This window comes from Dermochelys coriacea, chromosome 10 (assembly GCF_009764565.3).
Source record: "Dermochelys coriacea isolate rDerCor1 chromosome 10, rDerCor1.pri.v4, whole genome shotgun sequence".
NCBI classification, from domain to species: Eukaryota; Metazoa; Chordata; order Testudines; family Dermochelyidae; genus Dermochelys; species Dermochelys coriacea.
In genome coordinates, this window is record NC_050077.1 from 38,377,690 (window position 1) to 38,400,676 (window position 22,987).

Sequence of the window (22,987 nt, forward strand, 5' to 3'; positions counted from 1 at the left end):
ATATAGGAAGGAGCGTCTCTAAAGATTACTAAAGCACATAAGTCATGAGGCTCAACGTTTGAATTTCTTCAGTTACAGATAAGAGGTTTATACAGTATCCCAGAAGGAGCAGTAGTAACCATTACAGGTAAGGTTGAATTATAGTTTCTAAGTTTCTATGATCGGTCTCTGCCCAATAGTGAATGTATGTTTTAAGTTAACTATCCAGATCCTCTTATTTTTTACTCCTGTCTTCATATGGGGAATCCCATTATTAGTACTCAGATTTACAACCGTATTCCACAAAAATGGCAACTTTGGAGTCCCTAGAGCCTCAGTAAGATCTAAATTACAACTCCACTCAGAGCCACAACAGGGCAATTTAACTATTCTTCTGAACAAAACAAGAGGAATTCCTTTGTTGTGTCACCAGCATCAAATAGCCTCTTTAGACTTTAAGAATTAACTTTTCACAAGCCAAACACAATGAAACATCTTGGTCAGACTGCGGATGCTGAATCATCCTCATTCTAACTAATTAAGGAAGTCTCTTCAAGCCATCTTCACTGCCAGAGAAGTGTAGGGAAAAGCCATATGTTAACATTCAAGGGAGCTAATCTAAAAACTATGCCAGAGCACATTTAAAGCCACATATTAATGAATAAAATACCCAAAGTATTAGCCAGACTAAGTAATGCAAACCACAGTGCAAATGAGTGTTAGATACAATTTGGGGAATTCCTGCCTGAGGAGAGGCAAAGACATTGTTAGGTCGACTTACAGTCACCGCAAAAGTTACTGTGGTGGTTCATGTCTACACTACTCTCCTTCTGTTGGTGGTGCGCATCCTCACCAGAGGCAGACTTAAGAGGGGCAGTGTGGGGGGCTGAAAGCCTGGGCTCTCAACTCTGCTTGGCTGACCCCCCACCCGCCCCTGGGCTCTCGGCGGGGACCAGGAGCTTCGGCGCAGCAGTGTGGGTAGTACCTAGGATCCCTGCAGGGAGTGGGGACTCGGGTGGGTGCAGTGGGTAGCTCAGAACAGGGAGCCAGGTTGAGACAGCCCTCCCAGCAGGGACCCCGGGGGACAGCCCTCCCAGCAGGGAGCCAGGCGGGCGGAGCCCAGCTCAGAGCGGGGACACCAGGGGGAGGGGCAGCCGAGCCCAGTGTAGGGAGCCTGGGCAGCAGCCCATCTGGGAGCAGCAAGCTAGGAGCCCAGGGGAAGCTGCGCTCCAGCTGGAGCCCCGCCACCTTCCCTGGAGTGACAGCCCAAGCTGTGAGCCGGGCTTTCTTGTCAATTTTACGGCTCCAGCATGGAGTAAGCAAGTAACCTGGAGGGTCTACACAAACACAGTTGCCCTAACTACACCGACATAAGCCCTACACCTTTCATGGAGGTGGTGTTGTTATGTCGATGTAGCAGGGCACTTACATAGGTGGGAAAAAGACTGCAGTCTGGACCCTGACATAATTTGGTTGATGTAAGATGCCTTACGTCGACCTAACTCTGTAGTGCACACCAGATCTAAGACAGGTCTGTTGTGTCAAGTGGACTTTTCCATGTTTAAAATAGTCACAAGACTATGATATGTTTACTGTGTCAGTAAATAAATAACTAGTAATTCAGCCTTTAAAAGAAATGTACTGATTGGAAAAAAAATGGAAATGGATAGGGAAAAGAGGCAGATGAATGAAGACTGTGGAAGGGGGCAGTTATAGATACTTACAATAGGCTTATAGACACATCCTCTCCGAAACAACAACTAATGGCAGCAAAAAACGATACAAAAGGAGAGAGAGGTAAAAATCAAAGTAAAATATAAACATGGAGCATGAAGGATAACATGCAAAAGATGGAAGTGTAGCAGCTCTTTTTTTCATCTTGCAATTTATGGACAGGCAAAACATAATTAGATGTAATCCAGATAAAAGCCAGCTCTTCATGGAAAGGTTATTGTAGTCTATTTATTAGAAACAGGATTGGTTTCAAAAGTTCAGATCTGGCTCTAAATTCCCCAAAGTTTGAGACAACCCAGATGTAGGTTTCTTGTTTAGTCCCTTTCCTTAAGAGATTAGGAGCTAACCAAAAAGTTTGAATCCACATCCAAACTTCCCAAAAGTTACAGGTAGTTGAGTGTAATTTGCACCAATTAGACATTCAGTGTAGTGGAAGATGACTGTAACTTATACCCATTTGGTATTTAGTGGAGACTGAATTTAGTCCCGATGTAAGTAGGCTGCAGCTCCAGTTAAAGTCAAAAGGAACTGTACCCACGCTGTACCCAGAGTTAAATTTTACACCCAAGAGTATCAGGGATGGTGCAGGCATAAATTAAAGTAGAAAAGGGATTATTTTACATTCTCTTGTTAGTTGCTTTTCCTGATAACTGCTTCATCTCCTTTGCTTGTATATTACTCACCTTTTGCACACCCATGGAATTCCAAATTAGTGTAACTTACATTACTTTGTCAATACATTCATTTTATTACTACCTTTGGGTATATCTATACTGTGATAAAAGACCCAAGGCCTGGCCATGGCTGGCCCAGGCCAGCTGACTTGGGCTCACAAGGCTCAGGCTGCAGGCTTCAAGAACCCGCAAAGGGGGAGAGTCTCAGAGGGTCTCCAGCCCGAGCCTGAATGTCTACAATGCAATTTTTAGTCTTGCAGCCTGAGCCCTGTGAGCCTGAGTCACCTGACCTGAGCTCTGAGATTTCAGGTCACAAGTTTTTTTTTTGCAGTGTAGACATATCTTTGTCACCACTTTCATTGGCGCTGCACCTGCTTACTCCAACCTCCATTTGGCTGCATCTGGCCTCAAGTACAAAGAAAGGTGTTAGCATGTGGTTGGGGCCGAAGTAGCAAAGGATGTCTTCTTTGTGATCTCTCACCTTTTTTGCAAAGTAATAATGTGGAACCTCGATGCCCAGAAGAGCCTGGTAGGTTGAAGGCAATGGGAAGCTTTCCTGAAGCAAAAGACCATGCTCTTCAGTACAGAAGAATGATATAATCAAAACATCCGGCTGGAAGGGGAAATAAAGTATTGTTTTGTTTTAATGGTACAATATCCTATTTTAGTTTTGTTTTTATTTTCCATTTTCACTTGGCAAAGTCTTCACTTGAACAAAAACACCACACAAACACCTGCTGGTGAGGGCAGAGCTACAGGCTTCCTCTCTACAGTAAGTGGCCAACAAGTCATTCTACACTTTAAAATATGTTTGCATAGGGCCAGTCACCTCTGCCTTTCAGGAACCAGCCTCCCCATCCCTGAAGAGGGAAGCCCCTGGTAGCACACTCCTGCTTTGGAAGTCTCTGTTTTAAAGACCCAACACAGGCTCAAAGAAACACTCACAACTGCTTTTAAATTATTTTTAATCCAGCATTATTCCTAGATCCAGTTTAAAATTTCAAAGTGTTTCACTACAGACGGTATATACAGGGTATATCTACACAGCTGACATTAAAGCGCTGCCACTTTAACATGGCTGTGCAGTCACGGCTCCAGCGCTGGGAAAGATTCCCAGCGCTGTAATAAAACCACCTCCATGAGGGGAATACCGACCAGCACTATCTACACTGCCACTTTACAGCGTTGAAACTTGCATGGATCAGGGGGGTTGTGACAAAGTTCCTCCTCCGCCTTGGTGGGCCCTGCGCTTATTGGTGGATTTGCTCGCCTCAGAGATTCATGGCAGCCCTCAGTTTGGCCACTTTTGCAAGTGGCTCAAACCTGCCGTTCATTCAGCTAACCTTATCACTGGCGAGCATGGGGAAAAGGAAGGAAAACAAACCCGCAGTCTCTGCTGGTCCACCTAGTTGGTTGGGGAACAGACCAGGGACCTTCCCCTTTTGTGGGACCTGTTACCCAATTTCGGACTAAACAATTTTGGGTAACAGGACCCCAGAGGTGAAAGTAAGCCGGCCATACCGGGACCAGCTTTCCCAGACGGCAATCTAAAGCCTTGGGGTAGCGGTGGCAGGGCTCTGGAGGGGATTTAAAGGGCCCCAGAGCTCCAGCCGCCGCTACCGCCCCAGCCCTTTAAATCCCTGCCAGAACCCCACCACCACTAACCCAGGGCTCTGGCGGGGATTTAAAGGGCCGGGGCGGTAGTGGCTGCTGGAGCCCAGAGCTCTTTAAATCCCTGTCTGAGCCCTGCTGCCCGAGCCCTGGGGTAGTGGCAGCGGGGCTCCGGCGGGGATTTAAAGGGCTCTGGAGCTCCAGCCGCCGCTACCGCCCTGCCCCTTTAAGTCCCCTCTGGAGCCCTGCTGCCGAAGCCCTAGGGTAGCAGCGGCGGGGCTCCGGAGGGGATTTAAAGGGCCATGGCGGTAGCAGCAGCTGGAGCGCCAGTGCCCTTTAATCCCAGATGGAGCCCGGCCACCACTACTCCAGGGCTCTGGCAGCTGCTACCACAGCGGAGCTTCAGGCCCTTTAAAGCTCTGCCAGAGCCCCAGGGTAGCAGTGGCAGCCAGGAGTCCCCAGGGCTCCTCAGTGATTTAAAGGGCCCCGGGCTCCACTCCGGTAGTGGCAGCTGGAGCTCTGGGCCCTTTAAATCGCCCCCAAGCCCCGGGACTCCCAGCTGCCTCTGCAGCTGGTAGCTCAGGGATGATTTAAAGGACCAGGGGCTCCCAGCTGCCAATACCACAGTTGGAGCCCCAACACCTTTAAATCAAGATTAAAGGGACCTGGGGATTTAAAGCCCTGCCTCTTCCAGTTGAGGCCACACCCCTTCTGGTTGAGGCCACACCCTCTGCTCTGGATTCCAGCATACCGGTAAATCCTTTAATTTACTTTTACCCCTGCAGGACTCACAGTCCAAGTCAACACCTCCTGTACCCAATGGGGAGTTGGAGGGGGGGAACCCAGGCCCATCCTCTACTCCAGGTTCCAGCCCAGGGCCCTGTGGATCAAAGCTGTCTATAGTGTTTTGTGTAACACCTGTGTGACAGCTACAACTCCCTAGGCTACTTCCCCATGGCCTCCTCTCAACACCTTCTGTATCCTCACCACAGGACCTCTTCCTGATGCCAGATAGCATTTGTACTCCTCAGTCCTCCAGCAGCACACCCTCACTCTCAGCTCCTTGCACGCCCCTCACTGACTAAAGTAAGATCCTTTTTAAACCAGGTGCCCTGATTAGCCTGCCTGTCTTAATTGATTCTAGCAGCGTCTTAATTGGCTCCAGGTATCCTAATTAGCCTGTCGGCCTTAATTGGTTCCAGCAGGGAAAAGGGACCTGTTTCATCTGGGGCTAATATATCTGCCTTCTATCACTCTCCTGGAGCCATCTGGCTTGACCCTGTCACAGGGTGTTTTTTCAAGTGTAGACAAGTTTTTCAGTGTAGACAAGGCCTAAGGCTTTAGTTGTCATTCGGCATCCAAAACAACATAGATGCCTACTATTTAACCTTCTGTCTGCATAACAATATCCCTGGAAGTCAGTAATCCTCCCCGTAGGTTTGAAGAACAATATTTGTTAGTTTACTGTTGCTGCTCAGCAGTAACAGGAGCTCACACACTGTTTTGGGTTACCACACCAATATCAGAGTTATTTGCTAATTCAGCAAAGCACTTAAGCACACACTTAACTTGAAGCATCTAGTCCCAACTGAAGTCAGTGGAACCACTCACATGTTTAATATTAAGTGCAAGTTTAAGTGCTTTGCTGAATAGAGGATCTCAAACTGAAAATTATTTGACTCTTTTCTGCTTCTTTATGTTTAAAGACTCAAAATTATTTAAAACCTAAACATTTTGTTCTGCTTCATATTAGAAATATCAAGTCTTAATTTCCTTCTCTTTGCTGGAGAACCTTGACAAGGTCTCCGGAGGACCAGAATGTGATGCCACACAAGATTGCAACCTAAACCTCACCTATCACTTCCCCACTACTCAGATTCTCCAAAGATTTTGCCAAGATTATGCAGCAAAGAGAAATGCAAGGTCTTGATATGTCTAATCTGGAGAAGATTATGGCAGGATTATGCATGGATCTGGACCCTGGTCTGGGAGGGACAACATGGATCAATACAGTTTAGATCCAAGGAACAACTGAAGGGATCCCCACCAAACAGCAGATGAGGAGGAAGCATTGTCAGAGTAGTGAGGTCAGGAGTGCTGTAAGCACATTAGAAAGGAAGAGCTTTTGATTTATTTGACAGGCTCTCTGGTAAAATTAAATCTGGGCAACATTCTGTGTTAACACACCACTTTAAAAAAAATTGTAAAAAACAAGCAGAAAAGAGCCATTTCTGGGAAGTGCAATAAAGAGGTATAAAGGCTGTCTCAAAAAGGCAGTATAGAGGAAAGACTTTTTTTTTTTTTTCTTTTGGTACTTTGCAGTTCAACTTTAATTGAAGGGTCTTCATCATTCTAACTAAACATATCTTGTTACTAGAGATGGGCCCAAGATACAAAATTTGGATCCATATTTCAAAATGGAACGGCGTTTCAGATCTGGGATTTTGGGTTTGATCCACTGATAAACAGACCTCACTTGCACAATTCTAATCCAGATCCAAGCTTGGATTTTGAATATCCTCAAATTTCAGATATTGGTTCAGACCCACCTCTACCTGCGACACTGAGATTTAGGTTCTTTCATAGAGTTGTTTCCCTTCCTCTCTTACTTTGTAACTTGCAGTGTTTTTCATGTTTTTACTCAGCCATGTATACTTATGGGGAAAAAATCGCCAGAGATGAGTAATGAAGAGCAGCAGTAGAGCCTTCTGCAAACCCTCCAGAAAAGCCCCAATGATCTCATGATGAAAATCAATATCTTGAGTTTCTGTGGGAACAAACAAAACTAAGGCTGTTTGTTTGGGGAGGGATAGCTCAGTGGTTTGAGCATTAGCCTGCTAAACCTAGGGTTGTGAGTTCAATCCTTGAGGGGGGCCATTTAGGGATCAGGGCCAAAAATTGGGGATTGGTCCTGCTTTGACCAGGGGGTTGGATTAAATGATCTCCTGAGGTCCCTCCCAACCCTGATATTCTAAGATTATTGATTTGAGCTTACAAAAACCACAATATAAGTGCTCAAGTTAGCTTCAGGAAAAACATTTTGAACTGGCCTCCTGCTCATGAGATTTTCCTATTTTCTTACCACAAATTCTAATATTTTCAGCATGAAACCCATTGCTAACAAGAAAATGTATTATGACCAATAGAAGTCACAAGTACTAGACTCTTAAAAGTTTGTTTGGCTGCTACCTTCTGTGCACCGGATCACAGTATCTACACAGATAATTTAGTGAAGGCCAGAACCAATAGTTTATTACTGGGATTAAAAAAAATCAGAACAGAGCAAGAGAAAAAGCCTACTGTGCTTTCTGAGCTCTCTGTCTGCTGCTGCTGCTGCTTGTCTGGAAACTGCAGGTTTGGTTCAAGGACTGCTTCACATACAAAAAGTCTTGGTTCACTATTGTCCCAGAAGTGGCTAACAGGGATGTGATCTTGCAGTGCTGGATGCTCAGTGACACTCCTACAAAATAAAACAGAAGACAAACATGTAAAGACAGGTGGAACGTGTCCCGGACTGCTTATTCAATTCATTAACATAAATAAGGGATGAAACATACCACGGAATAGCCCCAAAATGATCATCACATATATAATATAAATGTTTAAAATTTCCTAAGAGTGCCGTCAAGATACAATAAGTTATCATAATAAATACAAACATTCATTGTATTAGGTTCAACCTCATAATAGCAATGCAAAGAGTTCCAGGTTTGACACATTACTGAAGTATTTATAGCTTGCCCAACACCTTCATATCACATAGAATCATAGAATCATAGAATATCAGGGTTGGAAGGGACCCCAGAAGGTCATCTAGTCCAACCCCCTGCTCAAAGCAGGACCAAGTCCCAGTTAAATCATCCCAGCCAGGGCTTTGTCAAGCCTGACCTTAAAAACCTCTAAGGAAGGAGATTCTACCACCTCCCTAGGTAACGCATTCCAGTGTTTCACCACCCTCTTAGTGAAAAAGTTTTTCCTAATATCCAATCTAAACCTCCCCCATTGCAACTTGAGACCATTACTCCTCGTTCTGTCATCTGCTACCATTGAGAACAGTCTAGAGCCATCCTCTTTGAAACCCCCTTTCAGGTAGTTGAAAGCAGCTATCAAATCCCCCCTCATTCTTCTCTTCTGCAGACTAAACAATCCCAGCTCCCTCAGCCTCTCCTCATAAGTCATGTGCTCTAGACCCCTAATCATTTTTGTTGCCCTTCGCTGTACTCTTTCCAATTTATCCACATCCTTCCTGTAGTGTGGGGCCCAAAACTGGACACAGTACTCCAGATGAGGCCTCACCAGTGTCGAATAGAGGGGAACGATCACGTCCCTCGATCTGCTCGCTATGCCCCTACTTATACATCCCAAAATGCCATTGGCCTTCTTGGCAACAAGGGCACACTGCTGACTCATATCCAGCTTCTCGTCCACTGTCACCCCTAGGTCCTTTTCCGCAGAACTGCTGCCGAGCCATTCGGTCCCTAGTCTGTAGCGGTGCATTGGATTCTTCCATCCTAAGTGCAGGACCCTGCATTTATCCTTATTGAACCTCATTAGATTTCTTTTGGCCCAATCCTCCAATTTGTCTAGGTCCTTCTGTATCCTATCCCTCCCCTCCAGCGTATCTACCACTCCTCCCAGTTTAGTATCATCCGCAAATTTGCTGAGAGTGCAATCCACACCATCCTCCAGATCATTTATGAAGATATTGAACAAAACGGGCCCCAGGACCGACCCCTGGGGCACTCCACTTGACACCGGCTGCCAACTAGACATGGAGCCATTGATCACAACCCGTTGAGCCCGACAATCTAGCCAGCTTTCTACCCACCTTATAGTGCATTCATCCAGCCCATACTTCCTTAACTTGCTGACAAGAATGCTGTGGGAGACCGTGTCAAAAGCTTTGCTAAAGTCAAGAAACAATACATCCACTGCTTTCCCTTCATCCACAGAACCAGTAATCTCATCATAAAAGGCGATTAGATTAGTCAGGCATGACCTTCCCTTGGTGAATCCATGCTGACTGTTCCTGATCACTTTCCTCTCCTCTAAGTGCTTCAGGATTGATTCTTTGAGGACCTGCTCCATGATTTTTCCAGGGACTGAGGTGAGGCTGACCGGCCTGTAGTTCCCAGGATCCTCCTTCTTCCCTTTTTTAAAGATGGGCACTACATTAGCCTTTTTCCAGTCATCCGGGACTTCCCCCATTCGCCACGAGTTTTCAAAGATAATGGCCAAGGGCTCTGCAATCACAGCCGCCAATTCCTTCAGCACTCTCGGATGCAATTCGTCCGGCCCCATGGACTTGTGCACGTCCAGCTTTTCTAAATAGTCCCTAACCACCTCTATCTCTACAGAGGGCTGGCCATCTCTTCCCCGTTTTGTGTTGCCCAGCACAGCAGTCTGGGAGCTGACCTTGTTAGTGAAAACAGAGGCAAAAAAAGCATTGAGTACATTAGCTTTTTCCACATCCTCTGTCACTAGCTTGCCTCCCTCATTCAGTAAGGGGCCCACACTTTCCTTGGCTTTCTTCTTGTTGCCAACATACCTGAAGAAACCCTTCTTGTTACTCTTGACATCTCTTGCTAGCTGCAGCTCCAGGTGCGATTTGGCCCTCCTGATATCTTTCCTACATGCCCGAGCAATATTTTTATACTCTTCCCTGGTCATATGTCCAACCTTCCACTTCTTGTAAGCTTCTTTTTTATGTTTAAGATCCGCTAGGATTTCACCATTAAGCCAAGCTGGTCGCCTGCCATATTTACTATTCTTTCAACTCATCGGGATGGTTTGTCCCTGTAACCTCAACAGGGATTCCTTGAAATACAGCCAGCTCTCCTGGACTCCCTTCCCTTTCATGTTAGTCCCCCAGGGGATCCTGGCCATCTGTTCCCTGAGGGAGTCAAAGTCTGCTTTCCTGAAGTCCAGGGTCCGTATCCTGCTGCTTACCTTTCTTCCCTGCGTCAGGATCCTGAACTCAACCAACTCATGGTCACTGCCTCCCAGATTCCCATCCACTTTTGCTTCCCCCACTAATTCTACCCGGTTTGTGAGCAGCAGGTCAAGAAAAGCGCTCCCCCTAGTTGGCTCCCCTAGCACTTGCACCAGGAAATTGTCCCCTACGCTTTCCAAAAACTTCCTGGATTGTCTATGCACCGCTGTATTGCTCTCCCAGCAGATATCAGGAAAATTAAAGTCACCCATGAGAATCAGGGCATGCGATCTAGTAGCTTCCGTGAGTTGCCGGAAGAAGCCTCATCCACCTCATCCCCCTGGTCCGGTGGTCTATAGCAGACTCCCACCATGACATCACTCTTGTTGCACACACTTCTAAACTTAATCCAGAGACACTCAGGTTTTTCCACAGTTTCGTACCGGAGCTCTGAGCAGTCATACTGCTCCCTTACATACAGTGCTACTCCCCCACCTTTTCTGCCCTGCCTGTCCTTCCTGAACAGTTTATAACCATCCATGACTGTACTCCAGTCATGTGAGTTATCCCACCAAGTCTCTGTTATTCCAATCACGTCATAATTCCTTGACATCACCAGGACCTCCAGTTCTCCCTGCTTGTTTCCAAGGCTTTGTGCATTTGTATATAAGCACTTGAGATAACCTGTTGATCGCCCCTCATTCCCAGTATGAGGCAGGAGCCCTCCCCTCACAGACCTTCCTGCCTGTGCTTCCTCCCGGTATCCCGCTTTCCCACTTACCTCAGGGCTTTGGTCTCCTTCCCCCGGTGAACCTAGTTTAAAGCCCTCCTCACTAGGTTAGCCAGCCTGCTGGCAAAGATGTTCTTCCCTCTCTTCGTAAGATGGAGCCCGTCTCTGCCCAGCACTCCTCCTTCATGGAACACCATCCCATGGTCAAAGAATCCAAAGCCTTCTCTCCGACACCACCTGCGTAGCCATTCGTTGACCTCCACGATTCGACGGTCCCTACCCAGGCCTTTTCCTTCCACGGGGAGGATGGACGAGAACACCACTTGCGCCTCCAACTCCTTTATCCTTCTTCCCAGAGCCACGTAGTCCGCAGTGATCCGCTCAAGGTCATTCTTGGCAGTATCATTGGTGCCCACGTGGAGAAGCAGGAAGGGGTAGCGATCCGAGGGCTTGATGAGTCTCGGCAGTCTCTCCGTCACATCACGAATCTTAGCCCCTGGCAAGCAGCAGACTTCTCGGTTTTCCCGGTCAGGGCGGCAGATAGATGACTCAGTCCCCCGGAGGAGAGAGTCCCCGACCACCACCACCCGCCTTCTCCTCTTGGGAGTGGTGGTCGTGGAACCCCCAACCTCAGGACATCGCATCTCATGCCTCCCAACCAGCGGAGTCTCCTTCCGCTTTCTCCCCCCAGACATATCATCTGGTCCACTCTCCGCATTGGTACCTGTGGAGAGAACATGAAAGCGGTTAGTTACCTGTGTCTGTGTTACTGGAACCCGGACATTCCGCTTACCTCTTCTGGAGGTCACATGTTGCCAAGCTTCTTCACTGGCCTCTTGGCTCCTCTGTGCAACCTGCTCTACATCTTTAGAGCTTTGTGCCCCTAGAAGGCTATCCTGAGTTTGGTCCAGAAAATCCTCAGTCTCTCGTATACAACGCAGGGTCGTTACCTGTTGCTCCAGACCTTCAATCTTCTCTTCCAATATGGAGACCAGCTTGCACTTTGTACAGACAAAGTCGCTTCTGTCCTGTGGAAGAAAGACAAACATGGCACATCCAGTGCAGGTCACAACAGCTGAATCCCCCCCTTCCATATCACCTACCTACTACGGAGCTTCCTCAGAGACGTTGGCCAGATGTAAGCCTCACTGGGCTCACTCCAGGCGAACTCCCAGGCAAACTCCTGCTGTGAGCTGCTCTGCTGTCCCCGCTGGTTCGCTGCCGCTCAGCTGGTTCGCGAGGCTCTGGCTATTTTTAAACAGCCAGGCTTCCCTGACGCAAACACACAGACACCCTAATGCCCGCCCCCTGCAGGCTAGCAGCCAATCAGACACTCACTCAGGCTCCCTCCCAGCAAACACACGCTCGGATACTTCCTCAGCAAGCAAACACACACACTCGGATACTTACCAGTCCCAGGCAAACTCCTGCTGTGAGCTGCTCTGCTGTCCCCGCTGCTCCGCTGGTTCGCTGCCGCTCAGCTGGTTCGCGAGGCTCTGGCTATTTTCAAACAGCCAGGCTTCCCTGACGCAAACACACAGACACCCTAATGCCCGCCCCCTGCAGGCTAGCAGCCAATCAGACACTCACTCAGGCTCCCTCCCAGCAAACACACGCTCGGATACTTCCTCAGCAAGCAAACACACACACTCGGATACTTACCAGTCCCAGGCAAACTCCTGCTGTGAGCTGCTCTGCTGTCCCCGCTGCTCCGCTGGTTCGCTGCCGCTCAGCTGGTTCGCGAGGCTCTGGCTATTTTCAGAGCTATTTTCTGGCTATTTACATGTCCTCTTATGTATTTTATTTCACAACACAAAGAATTGACATTTATCGAATCCCCTGGGAAAGATCTATAATATTCACTCCTGCTGTTTTTTCTTTAGGAGTATTGGGTTACTAGCCAAACATACTAATGATGGGAAAAAAGCAGAAAAGTGAAAGATGGTGTGGAATGTCTCTCAACTGGTAACATAACTAAGGACTTTAAAGGATCCCTTTTGATGGTGACTAAACCACACTTTCATTTAAACTCAGGCTCACTTAATGCAGCGGGGGAGACAATTGATCCCCTTCCACTTAACTCCAGGGACCATTATTTATTCCTCTTGAATTCCTACACCCTCCTCCAGTGCCTTCATCTTCCAGGCAGGGTGGTGAGCGGGTGATTTCCTCCAAGCCAGTGCCAAAACTACTCTGTGAATCAGGCAAGGGAAAGGCTCATTCAGTAAGTTGCCATCCCATTTCTCCTCCTTTCTCCATAAAGCATGAGCACTTCACTTATCTGGCACAACTAACCTCTCCACCAGCCCAAACAGCATGAGGCTGAACAAGTACATAATGCAGGCACCAAGGATCCTATACTTCAGCATGCAGCGCTGCAATCTGTCACTAACTGGAAATCCATAACAAAGATATGCTATGGAATTCATACTTACTTTGGCCTTTTACCTGGAAAGCTACTAAAATAAATGTAGAACAAGCCATATAATTGTGACGGGTTGGATCACATAAACCCCCTTGGGAACTGCCAACTGATGTGCCAAGACTACTTCTGCTCCTGCTTTCCTGCCCTATCAGCTTAGGACTTCAGTGCCCTGCCTGGTTTGAGCCAGACCCACTAGATTGCTACAAACCCAGACCCAGGTCTGAACCACGTCCCCTAATAGCTGTAGGCTTAACTGAAAGCAGCTTACAGAAGTGTTCCTGTCTAACACTCAGATGCCCAACTCCCAATGGGGTCCAAACTCTAAATAAATCCATTTTACCCTGTATAAAGCTTATACACGGTAAACTCATAAATTGTTCACCCTCTAGAACAGTGGTTTTCATTGCTGGTCCACCGCTTGTCCAGGGAAAGCCCCTGGCGCGTCGGACCGGTTTGTTTACCTGCCACGTTCGCAGGTTCGGCCAATCGCGGCTCCCACTGGCCGTGGTTCGCCGCTCCAGGCCAATGGGGGCTGCGGGAAGCGGCGCAGGCCGAGGGATGTGCTGGCCGCCCAATGCAGCTGTAATTTTTCATAGAACTTGTCTAACTTGTCTAACATAGAGGCCTGGTCTACACTAGAAAAGTTACCCATAACTGACAATGGGGGTCTGTAAACTGTGTGCAGCTGATCTAATGCTGAACCTGCTGCTAAGGTTGTCAGCAAAACATAAATCTCCTAGCATATACCAGACCAGGTCTCTAATGTGACTTGGAGCCAGAGATACTAAGCGGAGGTTTAAAAAAAACAAACAAAAAATAGTTACAAACTTTGCTGTAACTATTGTTCTTTGAGATGTGTTGCACATGCCCATTCCAATTTAGGTGTGTGTCCAGAATACAGCTGCCAGAAATCTTTTCTCCTAATGGTATCTGCCGGGTCAGCTCTGGCACCTTCTGGTGCCACACACTCATAGTGCCAGTATAAGGGGCCTTGCCAAGCCTGTGCCCTTCAGTTTATTCTTACTAACCATTCCGAGAGCAGGGACAGTGGGCAGGTCTTGGAATAGACATGTGCAACACATCTCAAAGAACAGTTACAGAAAGGTTAGTAACTGTTTTTCTTCTTGGAGTACTTGCACATGTCCATTACAATTTAGGTGATTCACAAGCAATTGTATCAGAAGTGGGCTCAGAGTTCAAGGACAAGCCGACTGTAGTGCTGCTCAGCTGAAGCGTGCATCATCTCTGGTCTATTGAGTATTGGCATAGTGTGCTGCGAATGTGTACCGAGGACCAGGTTGCTGCTCTACAGATATCTTGAATTGGGACTTGAGGTAGAAAGGCCACAGAAATGGCTTGGGACCCCGTGGAATGAGCGATTAGGTTCAGAGGAGGGGGAACACCTGCAAGCTTACAACACACTCGAAAAAATGATGCAATTCAAGAAGAAATTCTTTGAGCAAAGATGGGGAGACGCTTCATTCTTTCAGCTATTGCTAGGAAGCGCTGCGGTGACCTACGGAACAGATTGGTCCTCTGAATATAAAACGCCAGAGCCTAATGTCCAAGGAATACAGGCATTGTTCTTCCCTACTTGCATGCAGTTTAGGGTAAAAGATTGGCAGAAAAATTTGCTGGTTACAGTGGAATTGAGACACCACTCTCAGAAGGTATCTCAGGTGTGGAAGATTGTATATGGGGGTTCTGTCGTGAGGGCTCGGATCTCTGACACCCTCGTGGACGAAGTGATTGCCACCAGAAAAGCTACCTTCCAAGAAAGGTGCAGCAATGAACATGTTGCTAGTGGCTCAAAGGCTGGCTCTGTCAGCTTCAAGAGGACAAGGTTCAGGTTCCATGGCAGACTGGTTCTCTCACCTGAGGGAACACCCTCTCTAGGCCTCTGAGGAAAAGAACTACCATCTCATGGGAGAAAACAGATTTACTGTCAATCTTTGGATGGAATGCTGAGATGGCTGCCAGGTGGACCTTGATTAAGGAAAAGGCCAGGTCCTGCTCTTTCAGAAATAGGAGGTAGCCCAGAATGAGCTGCAACAAAAACTGCATTGGTGGAACTCTGCGTCAGGAAGACCAAAGGGAGAAATGCTTCCACTTCACCCAATAAGTCGCACTCGTGGAGGGTTTTCTGCTGCCCAGAATAATTTTATGGACCTTCTAAAGAACGAGCCTGCTTGTCAAGATTTAGCCACAAAGACTGCATGCTTTCAGATGCAGCGAGCTGAGGTTTGGGTGGAGCAATCACCCATGGTCCTGAGAAATAAGATCTGGGAGCAGCGGGTGCCCGACCAGAGCTTCCAAGCAAAGGTGAACAAGAATGGTGTACCACTGCTGCCTGGGCCACACTGGAGCTATTAGAATGACTTGAGCATGGTCCTGCTTGATTTTTGTCAGCATGTTGTAAATCAGTGTGGTGGGTGGAAAGGCACAGAATAGATGAGATTACCACATTAGTAGGAAGGCATCCATGATGGAGCCAGGGCTGTGACCCCTCAGGGACAGAATTGCTGACACTTCCTATTGGTGCAGGTGGCAAACAGATCTATGTGGGGAAGACACCACCTATGGAAGATATCCATTGCTATATCTAGGCGGAGGGACGCTCCTGGTGAGTGGAGAAGGACCTGCTTAGGTGATCTGTAAGTTGGTTCTGTACCCCTTGTAGATAGGATGCTTTGAGCTCGACCAAGTGAGCAACTCAGAACTCCCATAGACGACATAGGGAAGAAGGATGGGCCCTGCCCTACCTGTTGAAGTTATACATGGCTGATGTATTGTCCGTGAGAACTGAAACTGTCCTGTTCATGATGTGGGGCAAGAACGCCTGGCAAGCCAGTTGGACTGCCCTGAGTTCCCCAATATTGATATGGAGCGAAAGCTCCTACCTGGACCACAGACCTCAAGTCCTGAGATGTCCCAAGTGGGCTCCCCAGCCCCATGCAGAGGCATCAGAGACCAGATGTGCAGATGGTTTGGGTCTTGCGAAGGGAACCCCCATGCAGACCGTCCAGCAGTCCAACCACCATGTCAAGGAGTTGAGGATTTGAGAAGGTGCCCTGAGAGCCCTGTTAAGGTGATGTCTGGAAGGGGAGTACTCCGTGGCCAGCCAGGCTTGGAGAGGTCTAAGTTTCAGCCTCGCATATCGAACTAGGTAAGTGCACAAAGCCATGTGGCCAAGTAGGCTCAAGCAAAGTCTGGCAGTTGTGATTGGTTGTGACTGTAGGGAGCTTATTATCATCGAAATAGCCTGAAAGAGGTCCTCTGGAAGATTGGCCTTTGCCAACATTGAATCGAGAACCACTCCGATGAATTCTATTCTTTGAACAATGTCAGGGTCGAATTCTGCACATTTATTAGAAGACCTAATGCCCGGAAGGTCCATTATATGAGGACGATGTCGGACTTCACCTGCGCTTGAGACCAGCCCTTGATGAGCTAGTCATCAAGGTACAGGAACATGTGGACTCCTCTTCTCCTCAGAAACGCTGCTATCATGGTCATACACTTGGTGAAGACTTATCGGGTGGCTGACAGATTGAATGGCAGGGCTGAAAACTGGTAATGCCCTTGGTTCACCACAAACCTCAGAAACCTTCTGTGGCCTCAGAAAAAAATCAGTATATGAAAGTATGCATTCTTCAAATCAAGGGCAGCATACCAATCCCCCTGATCCAGTGACAGGATGATGGAAGCCAAGGAGATCAAGAGGAACTTAAACTTTTTGAGATAGGAGTTGAGCCAACCAAGTCGAGATTGGTCTGAGAGCTTACTTGGCTTTGGGGATCAGGAAATAGTGGGAACAGAACCCTTTCCCTCTTAGCTATAGTAGAACATCTTCCACAGCTCCCATCTGGAGAAGGGATTGAACTTCTTGCTCTAACTGAAGCTCAGGAGAAGGGTCCCTGAAGAGTGACACGGAAGGTGGGTGGAAAGGTGGGGTAGAAATAACCTGGAGGGAAATCCGAATTCCACTGTGTTTAAGACCCAGAGGTCTGAAGTAACCTGTTCCCAGGCTTTGAAGAAATGGGAAATGTGGGTGGAAAAGATAGGGTGATTGGATTCTTGATTAAAGGGATTGATAGGTCACCCTTGAGCATCTCATCAAAGCAAGTGCTTCAGAGCCAACTAGGAAGGCCCCGTGGAGGAGGAGGGTGGAGGTGACCTACTACATCCAAACCCCATTGTTTCTTCTCCTCCTCTGGTCATGCCAGGGTGGCTGCCGATATTGTTTTGACCTATATAATCTTTTGGGCTGCGCCAGAGTATGCAGCCCCAGGAACTTTAATGTCACCTTCGAGTCTTTTAGGCCACGTAGCCTGGTATCTGTTTGCTCTGAAAAGATCAAGGGTCCTGTGATGTTATTGACATGAACTGTGACCGTATAGATCATTGTTGCAACCAAGGTCCTATAGTTGCACCAAATCTTGTACAAGGGAGATCAAGTAAGGTGTATATGGAAAGGCTGTAATTTGCTGGTTATGATTATGCTGCCTGTATGTGTGCATCATTTTTGTATTTGAAGTTATGAATATTGGCTACATACTTGTATCGCAATGTGTTTGATTCTAAGTAGCATCAGTGAAGTATTTGGTCAGCTTCTTGAAAAAGGTCTGTCAGGGTTCCTTCCCCACTCTGAACTCTAGGGTACAGATGTGGGGACCCACATGAAAGACCCCCTAAGCTTATTTTTACCAGCTTAGGTTAAAAACTTTTCCAAGTTTGCCTTGTCTTTGAACAGTATGCTGCCACCACCAAGTGATTTAGACAAAGAAAAGAGAGAGGTCCACTTGGAGTTCCTATTTCCCCCAAATATCCCCCCAAGTCCTTACGCCCCCTTTCCTGGGGAGGCTTGAGAATAAACAAGGTGAGCACAGACCAGCCTTGGATTTTTAACACCCAAAAAACCCAGTCAGATTCTTAAAAAACAGAACTTTATTAGAAGAATAAAAAAAGATAAAAGAGAACAACTCTGTAAGATCAGAATGGAAGATAATCTTACAGGCAGTTAGATTCAAAACATAGAGAATCCCTCTAGGCAAAACCTTAAGTTACAAAAAAGACACAAAAATAGGAATACACATTTCCTCCAGCACAGCAAATTTCACAAGCCAAAACAAAGAAAATCTAACCCATTTTCTAACCAGATTACTTACTAACTTTACAGGAGTTGGAGGGCTTGCATCCTTGATCTGTTCCTGGCAAAGGTATCACACAGACGGACAAAAGCCTTTCCCCCTCCCTCCAGATTTGAAAGTATCTTGTCCCCCTCATTGGTCATTTTGGGTCAGGTGCCAGCCATGTTACCCGAGCTTCTTTACCCTTTACAGGTAAAAGGACTTTGCCTCTGGCCAGGAGGGATTTTATAGCACTGTATACAGAAAGGTGGTTACCCTTCCCTTTATATTTATGACAAGGTCTATTCTGAGTAAGTGCCCAATCAAGAAACACTTAATTAACAATGGAGATTGGGAGACGCCAATCCACATCTGAGCTTTCCTGGGAATGTTCAAACTAACATGTAAAAAATGGCATCGGCCTGCAAAAAGCTGAATCATTCATGGACATGTGACTTGCCTAGGTGGCTACAAACTCCATCTTGTTGCTGTGATTTTGCGCAGAAGAACAAAGGGGTTTCCACCCACAAGAGAGAGAATATAAAAGGCCCTGGAAGCCCCTCCATTTTGTCTTCAGCTGGCTCAATAGATAGCCTCTCCACCCCAAAGAGATGCCTGAAAGAAACTGGAACAAAGGTCTGTAACTACGGGGGTGTGAGTGATTGCTGGACCCAGATCATAAGCAACAACATTGGTCTGAAAAGGATTGGGCCCAGACTAGGAAGGATTCTAGTCTTTGAAAGAAGCTTATTGGGACATCTCTAAGGATGAGATTTACCTGTATTCAGTTTCGTAATGTATTAAGTTTAGACTTGCGTGTTTTGTTTGATTTTGCTTGGTAACTTACTTTGTTCTGTCTGTTATTACTGGAAACCACTTAAATCCAACTTTTTATACTTAATAAGATCACTTTTGCTTATTAATTAACCCAGAGGAAATAATTAATACCTGTGGGAACAAACAGCTGTGCATCTCTCTCTATCAGTGTTATAGAGGGTGGACAATTTATGAGTTTATCCTGTAAAAGTTTTATACAGAGTAAAATGGATTAATTTGGGGTTTAGGCTCCCAGAATGACTGAATACTGGGTGCTGGGAAAGTCCCTGTTAACTGAGCAGCCCCTGGGCTAAGTGAATCTAAATTCTGTGAACTGCAAGGGGGCGTTAGCCAACCCCTTGTTCTGTCCAGCTCAGCAAGTCGGGAGTGGAGGGAAGCCTTCTCTGGTAGGGGGGTTTGCTCTCAGTGGTATCCCAGGAGATCTAGTGACTGTCTTTAGGGAGTTACTGTGACCCAACCCAGCACAGGTCCCTCAAATGGCAGGTCCCATAATGCCTGTTGAACTTCCTGCAGGAACCCTGATACCTGCAAACAGTAGCTTCTGCGCATGGTGATGGCTGTGGCCATTGATCTGGCCACAGAATCTGCAGCATCCAGGGCTGCCTGGAAAAAGGCTCTGGCCACCTCCTACATGAGGGTCAAGAATGCCTGCTGGCTATTCTGGGGAGGCCTATTTTTAAATCTGTTCATTGCTTCCCACATGCTAAAATCATAGCAACCCAGCAATGCTTGCTCATTCACTATGCAAAGTTGAAGCCTGCCTGTTGAGTAGGCTTTCCTCCCAAGCAGGCCCAGCTTTTCAAGTTCTTTTGCTTTTAGTATTGACCCCACCTGGCATTGGCGGTCCTTCTCATTGGCAGCCACCACCATGAGTGACCCAGGGGGAGGGTGTGAAAATAAAAATTCACAGCCTTTAGCATGTACGAAGTACTTCCACTCCGTTCTTTTGGCTGTGGGCTGGAGGGAGGCTAGGTTCTGCGAAAAAGCCTCCATAACTGCCTCATGCTGGGGGAGAGCAACCTTTGCAGGAGCTGTTGTCGCCAAGATGTCCAAGAAGCCATAGGTTGGCTACTTGATGACTTCAGCCTGCAACCCCAGGTTGGACACCACCCACTTTAATAAATCCTGGTGTGCCCCTTTGTCATCAGCTCCTCATCTGACAAAGAGGAGGAAAAGTTGTCATAGCCTCCAATGCGTCCTCTCCTCAGGGAACCTGCTCCCGCTGACTGATACCGGCTTCAGTACCTGGTTGCACACCAGGTTGTGCACCCTGTTCAATGTCGGGCTCCGGAGCGTGGCCAGCCCCTGCACTGGCAGCAGTGTTCAGATCCAGGGTTTCTCGGTACAGTATTGGTGGCGTACTACTCTCCGAGGTCACTGAGTAGGAACACCATGAGCTGGTGTCTTGACCTGGGGGAAATCCCCATGGACTGCAGAAGGGCCACTGCATGGGCCAAGTGTTCTGGGGCATCATTGCGCCTGGAACTCCCAAGATCAGCAAAGGTTGCAGGTAGTGGTGTGTGCAATCTTGCCTGTCTCAGTGGCGCAAAAAACAGGACACCGAGTCTGACCCTGAGGAGGAGGACGAAGATCGAGTGACCAAGGCACCACTGACCCTCCCAGCACCAGAGAATGGTGCCGTGGCTATGTTCTGGGTGAAGCAATCAGAGGACCATGGAGAATGGTATCGGCACTGGCCTGGAGCTGGTGGAGGCCTCTGTTCCACCAACCAGCGTTGGCAGTGTCTTGTCCACTAGGTGATCCCAGTATCAGCAGAGCCAGTCTCCAGCTGATGCGTATGCTTCTGGGGTAGACAGTACTGCAAAATGGTCGGTACGTTGCCAGATAGGAGGTTGCGCTTCCCTTTGTGGGGCCTGCAGAGTCAGCATAGCTGTCAGTGCTACTGTTTGCCATGGTGCCAGAGAGGGAGAGCAGCCTAGCATGGGTCTTGCTCTATCCCGCTTTCTTCACCTATCTCCTCCTGGTGCCAGACAGCGGCTCTTTTCATGGTGCCTATGATGTTTCTTCTTTGGCACTGGTGTGGAGGAACAGTGCTGAGAGCCTCTACCAGTGGAAGGCGCACTGCAGACCAATGACTATGTACTTGGCACCAAGTCAGATCTTGGCTCCAAGGCAGGTCTCAGTGCTACCTCCATGAGGAGTTTCTTTAGTCTCGCTGTCCGGTCTTTGGCCTCTTCCAAACACTTGAGACAGCTCAAGTGAGGGTCGCTGGTGGGCACAGGTGTGTCAAAGGAAGAACAAGGCTTAAACCCCAGAGACCAAGGCGAGGGGCACCTCTCCAGTCGCGGAGAGATGTCTTAATTGTACCACACTAAAACTCACTAAAAACTATTCGAACTAACTAAACTGTATAAGAACCACTATAAGAGTTTTGCCAAGGCAAAGGAGGGAGTTCCAACAGCCATCAAAGGCAGTAAGAAGAAAAAGACAGTTACTCTTTTCGTAACTGGTGTTCTTTAAGATGTGTTGCTCATGTCTATTCTATTCTAGGTGTGTGTTCTTGACACATGCACTGGTACTGGAAGCTTTTTCCTGAGTGGTATCCGTAGCAGACCGGCTCTGGCACCCTCTGAAGTGGCGTGCATATGTCGCAGTATAAGGGCCGCCACTGGCTTCCCCCCACCCTCAGTTCCTTCTTGCCGTAAACTCTGACAGTGGGAAATAGGGAGGGTCATGGAATGGACATGAGCAACACATCTCAAAGAACACCAGTTACGAAAAAAGGTAACTGTCTTTTCTTCTTCAAGTGCTTGCTCATGTCCATTCCATTCTAGTTGACTCCCAAGCAGTACCACTGGAGGCAGGTAGGAATGCATGGATATGTAGACTGCAACACAGCCCTGCCGAACCTAGTGTTGTTTCTGGCCTGTTGGGTGATGGCGTAATGCATGGTAAACGTGTGCCCCAAAAACCATGTCGCAGTCCTGCAAATGTCCTGGATAGGGACATGGGCTAGGAAGGCCACCGAGGAAGCTTACACTCTGGTTGAGTGGGCTTTCACAAATCGACAGTGGCTGGGCCTGAGTCAGCTCATAGCAGGTATGGATGCAAGAGGTGATCCATTTTGAGATCCTCTGAGACGACACAGGAAGGCCCTTTATTCTTTCCACTGTTGCTATGAAGAGCTGAGCCAATCTGCAGAAAGGTCTGGTGCATTACAATTAGAAAGCCAGTGCACGCCGAACATCCAAAACATGTAGCCGCCTCCTCTACTGGAGGAGTGTGGTTTAGGACAGAACACCGGGAGGAAGATGTCCTGGTTGACATGGAAGGAGGACTCTGCCTTGTGGAGAAAAGCCAGATGGAGCTGCAGTTGGACCTTGTCTTTGTAAAACACAGTATATGGTGGCTCCAACGTGACAGCCCTCAGTTCGGAGACCCTCCTCGGTGAGGTAATGGCCACCAGGAAAGCCACCTTCCATGACAGATGAGAGAGGAAGTGTCAATGTTCCTTCCCCACTCTGAACTTTAGGGTACAGATGTGGGGACCTGCATGAAAACCTCCTAAGCTTACTTTTACCAACTTAAGTTAAAACTTCCCCAACATACAAACTATTTTACCTTTTGCCCTTGGACTTTCACTGCCACCATCAAACGTCTGGGTTTATTTTTTGAGAAAGAGTTGTTTGGAAACATCTTTCCCCCCAAAATCCTCACCAAAACCTTGCACACCCCTGCCTGGGGAAGGCTTGATAAAAATCCTCACCGATTTGCATAGGTGACCACAGACCCAAACCCTTGGATCTTAAGAACAGTGAAAAAAGCATTCAATTTCTTACAAGAAGAATTTTAATATAAGAAAAGGTAAAAAGAATCACCTCTGTAAAATCAGGATGGTAAATACTTTACAGGTAATTAGATTCAAAACATAGAGAATCTCTCTAAGCAAAACCTTAAGTTACAAAAAGACACAAA

General features: G+C 47.4%; 2 protein-coding genes across 12 annotated transcripts in view; one reads left to right on the forward strand and one right to left on the reverse strand.

Moving 5' to 3' along the window:
* IFT140 (intraflagellar transport 140) overlaps positions 1-22,987 on the reverse strand; it is a 250,730-nt gene that overhangs the window by 83,416 nt on the left and 144,327 nt on the right. For all 11 annotated transcript variants that reach the window (XM_038420185.2, XM_038420186.2, XM_038420187.2 and 8 more), the window contains 2 exons: positions 7,299-7,458; positions 2,869-3,000 (listed from right to left, as the gene is read on the reverse strand). In XM_038420185.2, the coding sequence (XP_038276113.1) occupies positions 2,869-3,000; positions 7,299-7,458 (292 nt within the window). The remainder of the gene's footprint in view (positions 1-2,868; positions 3,001-7,298; positions 7,459-22,987) is intronic.
* TMEM204 (transmembrane protein 204) overlaps positions 1-22,987 on the forward strand; it is a 74,196-nt gene that overhangs the window by 47,212 nt on the left and 3,997 nt on the right. Inside the window, exon 3 of the mRNA XM_043494344.1 lies at positions 73-127. Coding sequence (XP_043350279.1) covers positions 73-127 — 55 coding nt within the window. The remainder of the gene's footprint in view (positions 1-72; positions 128-22,987) is intronic.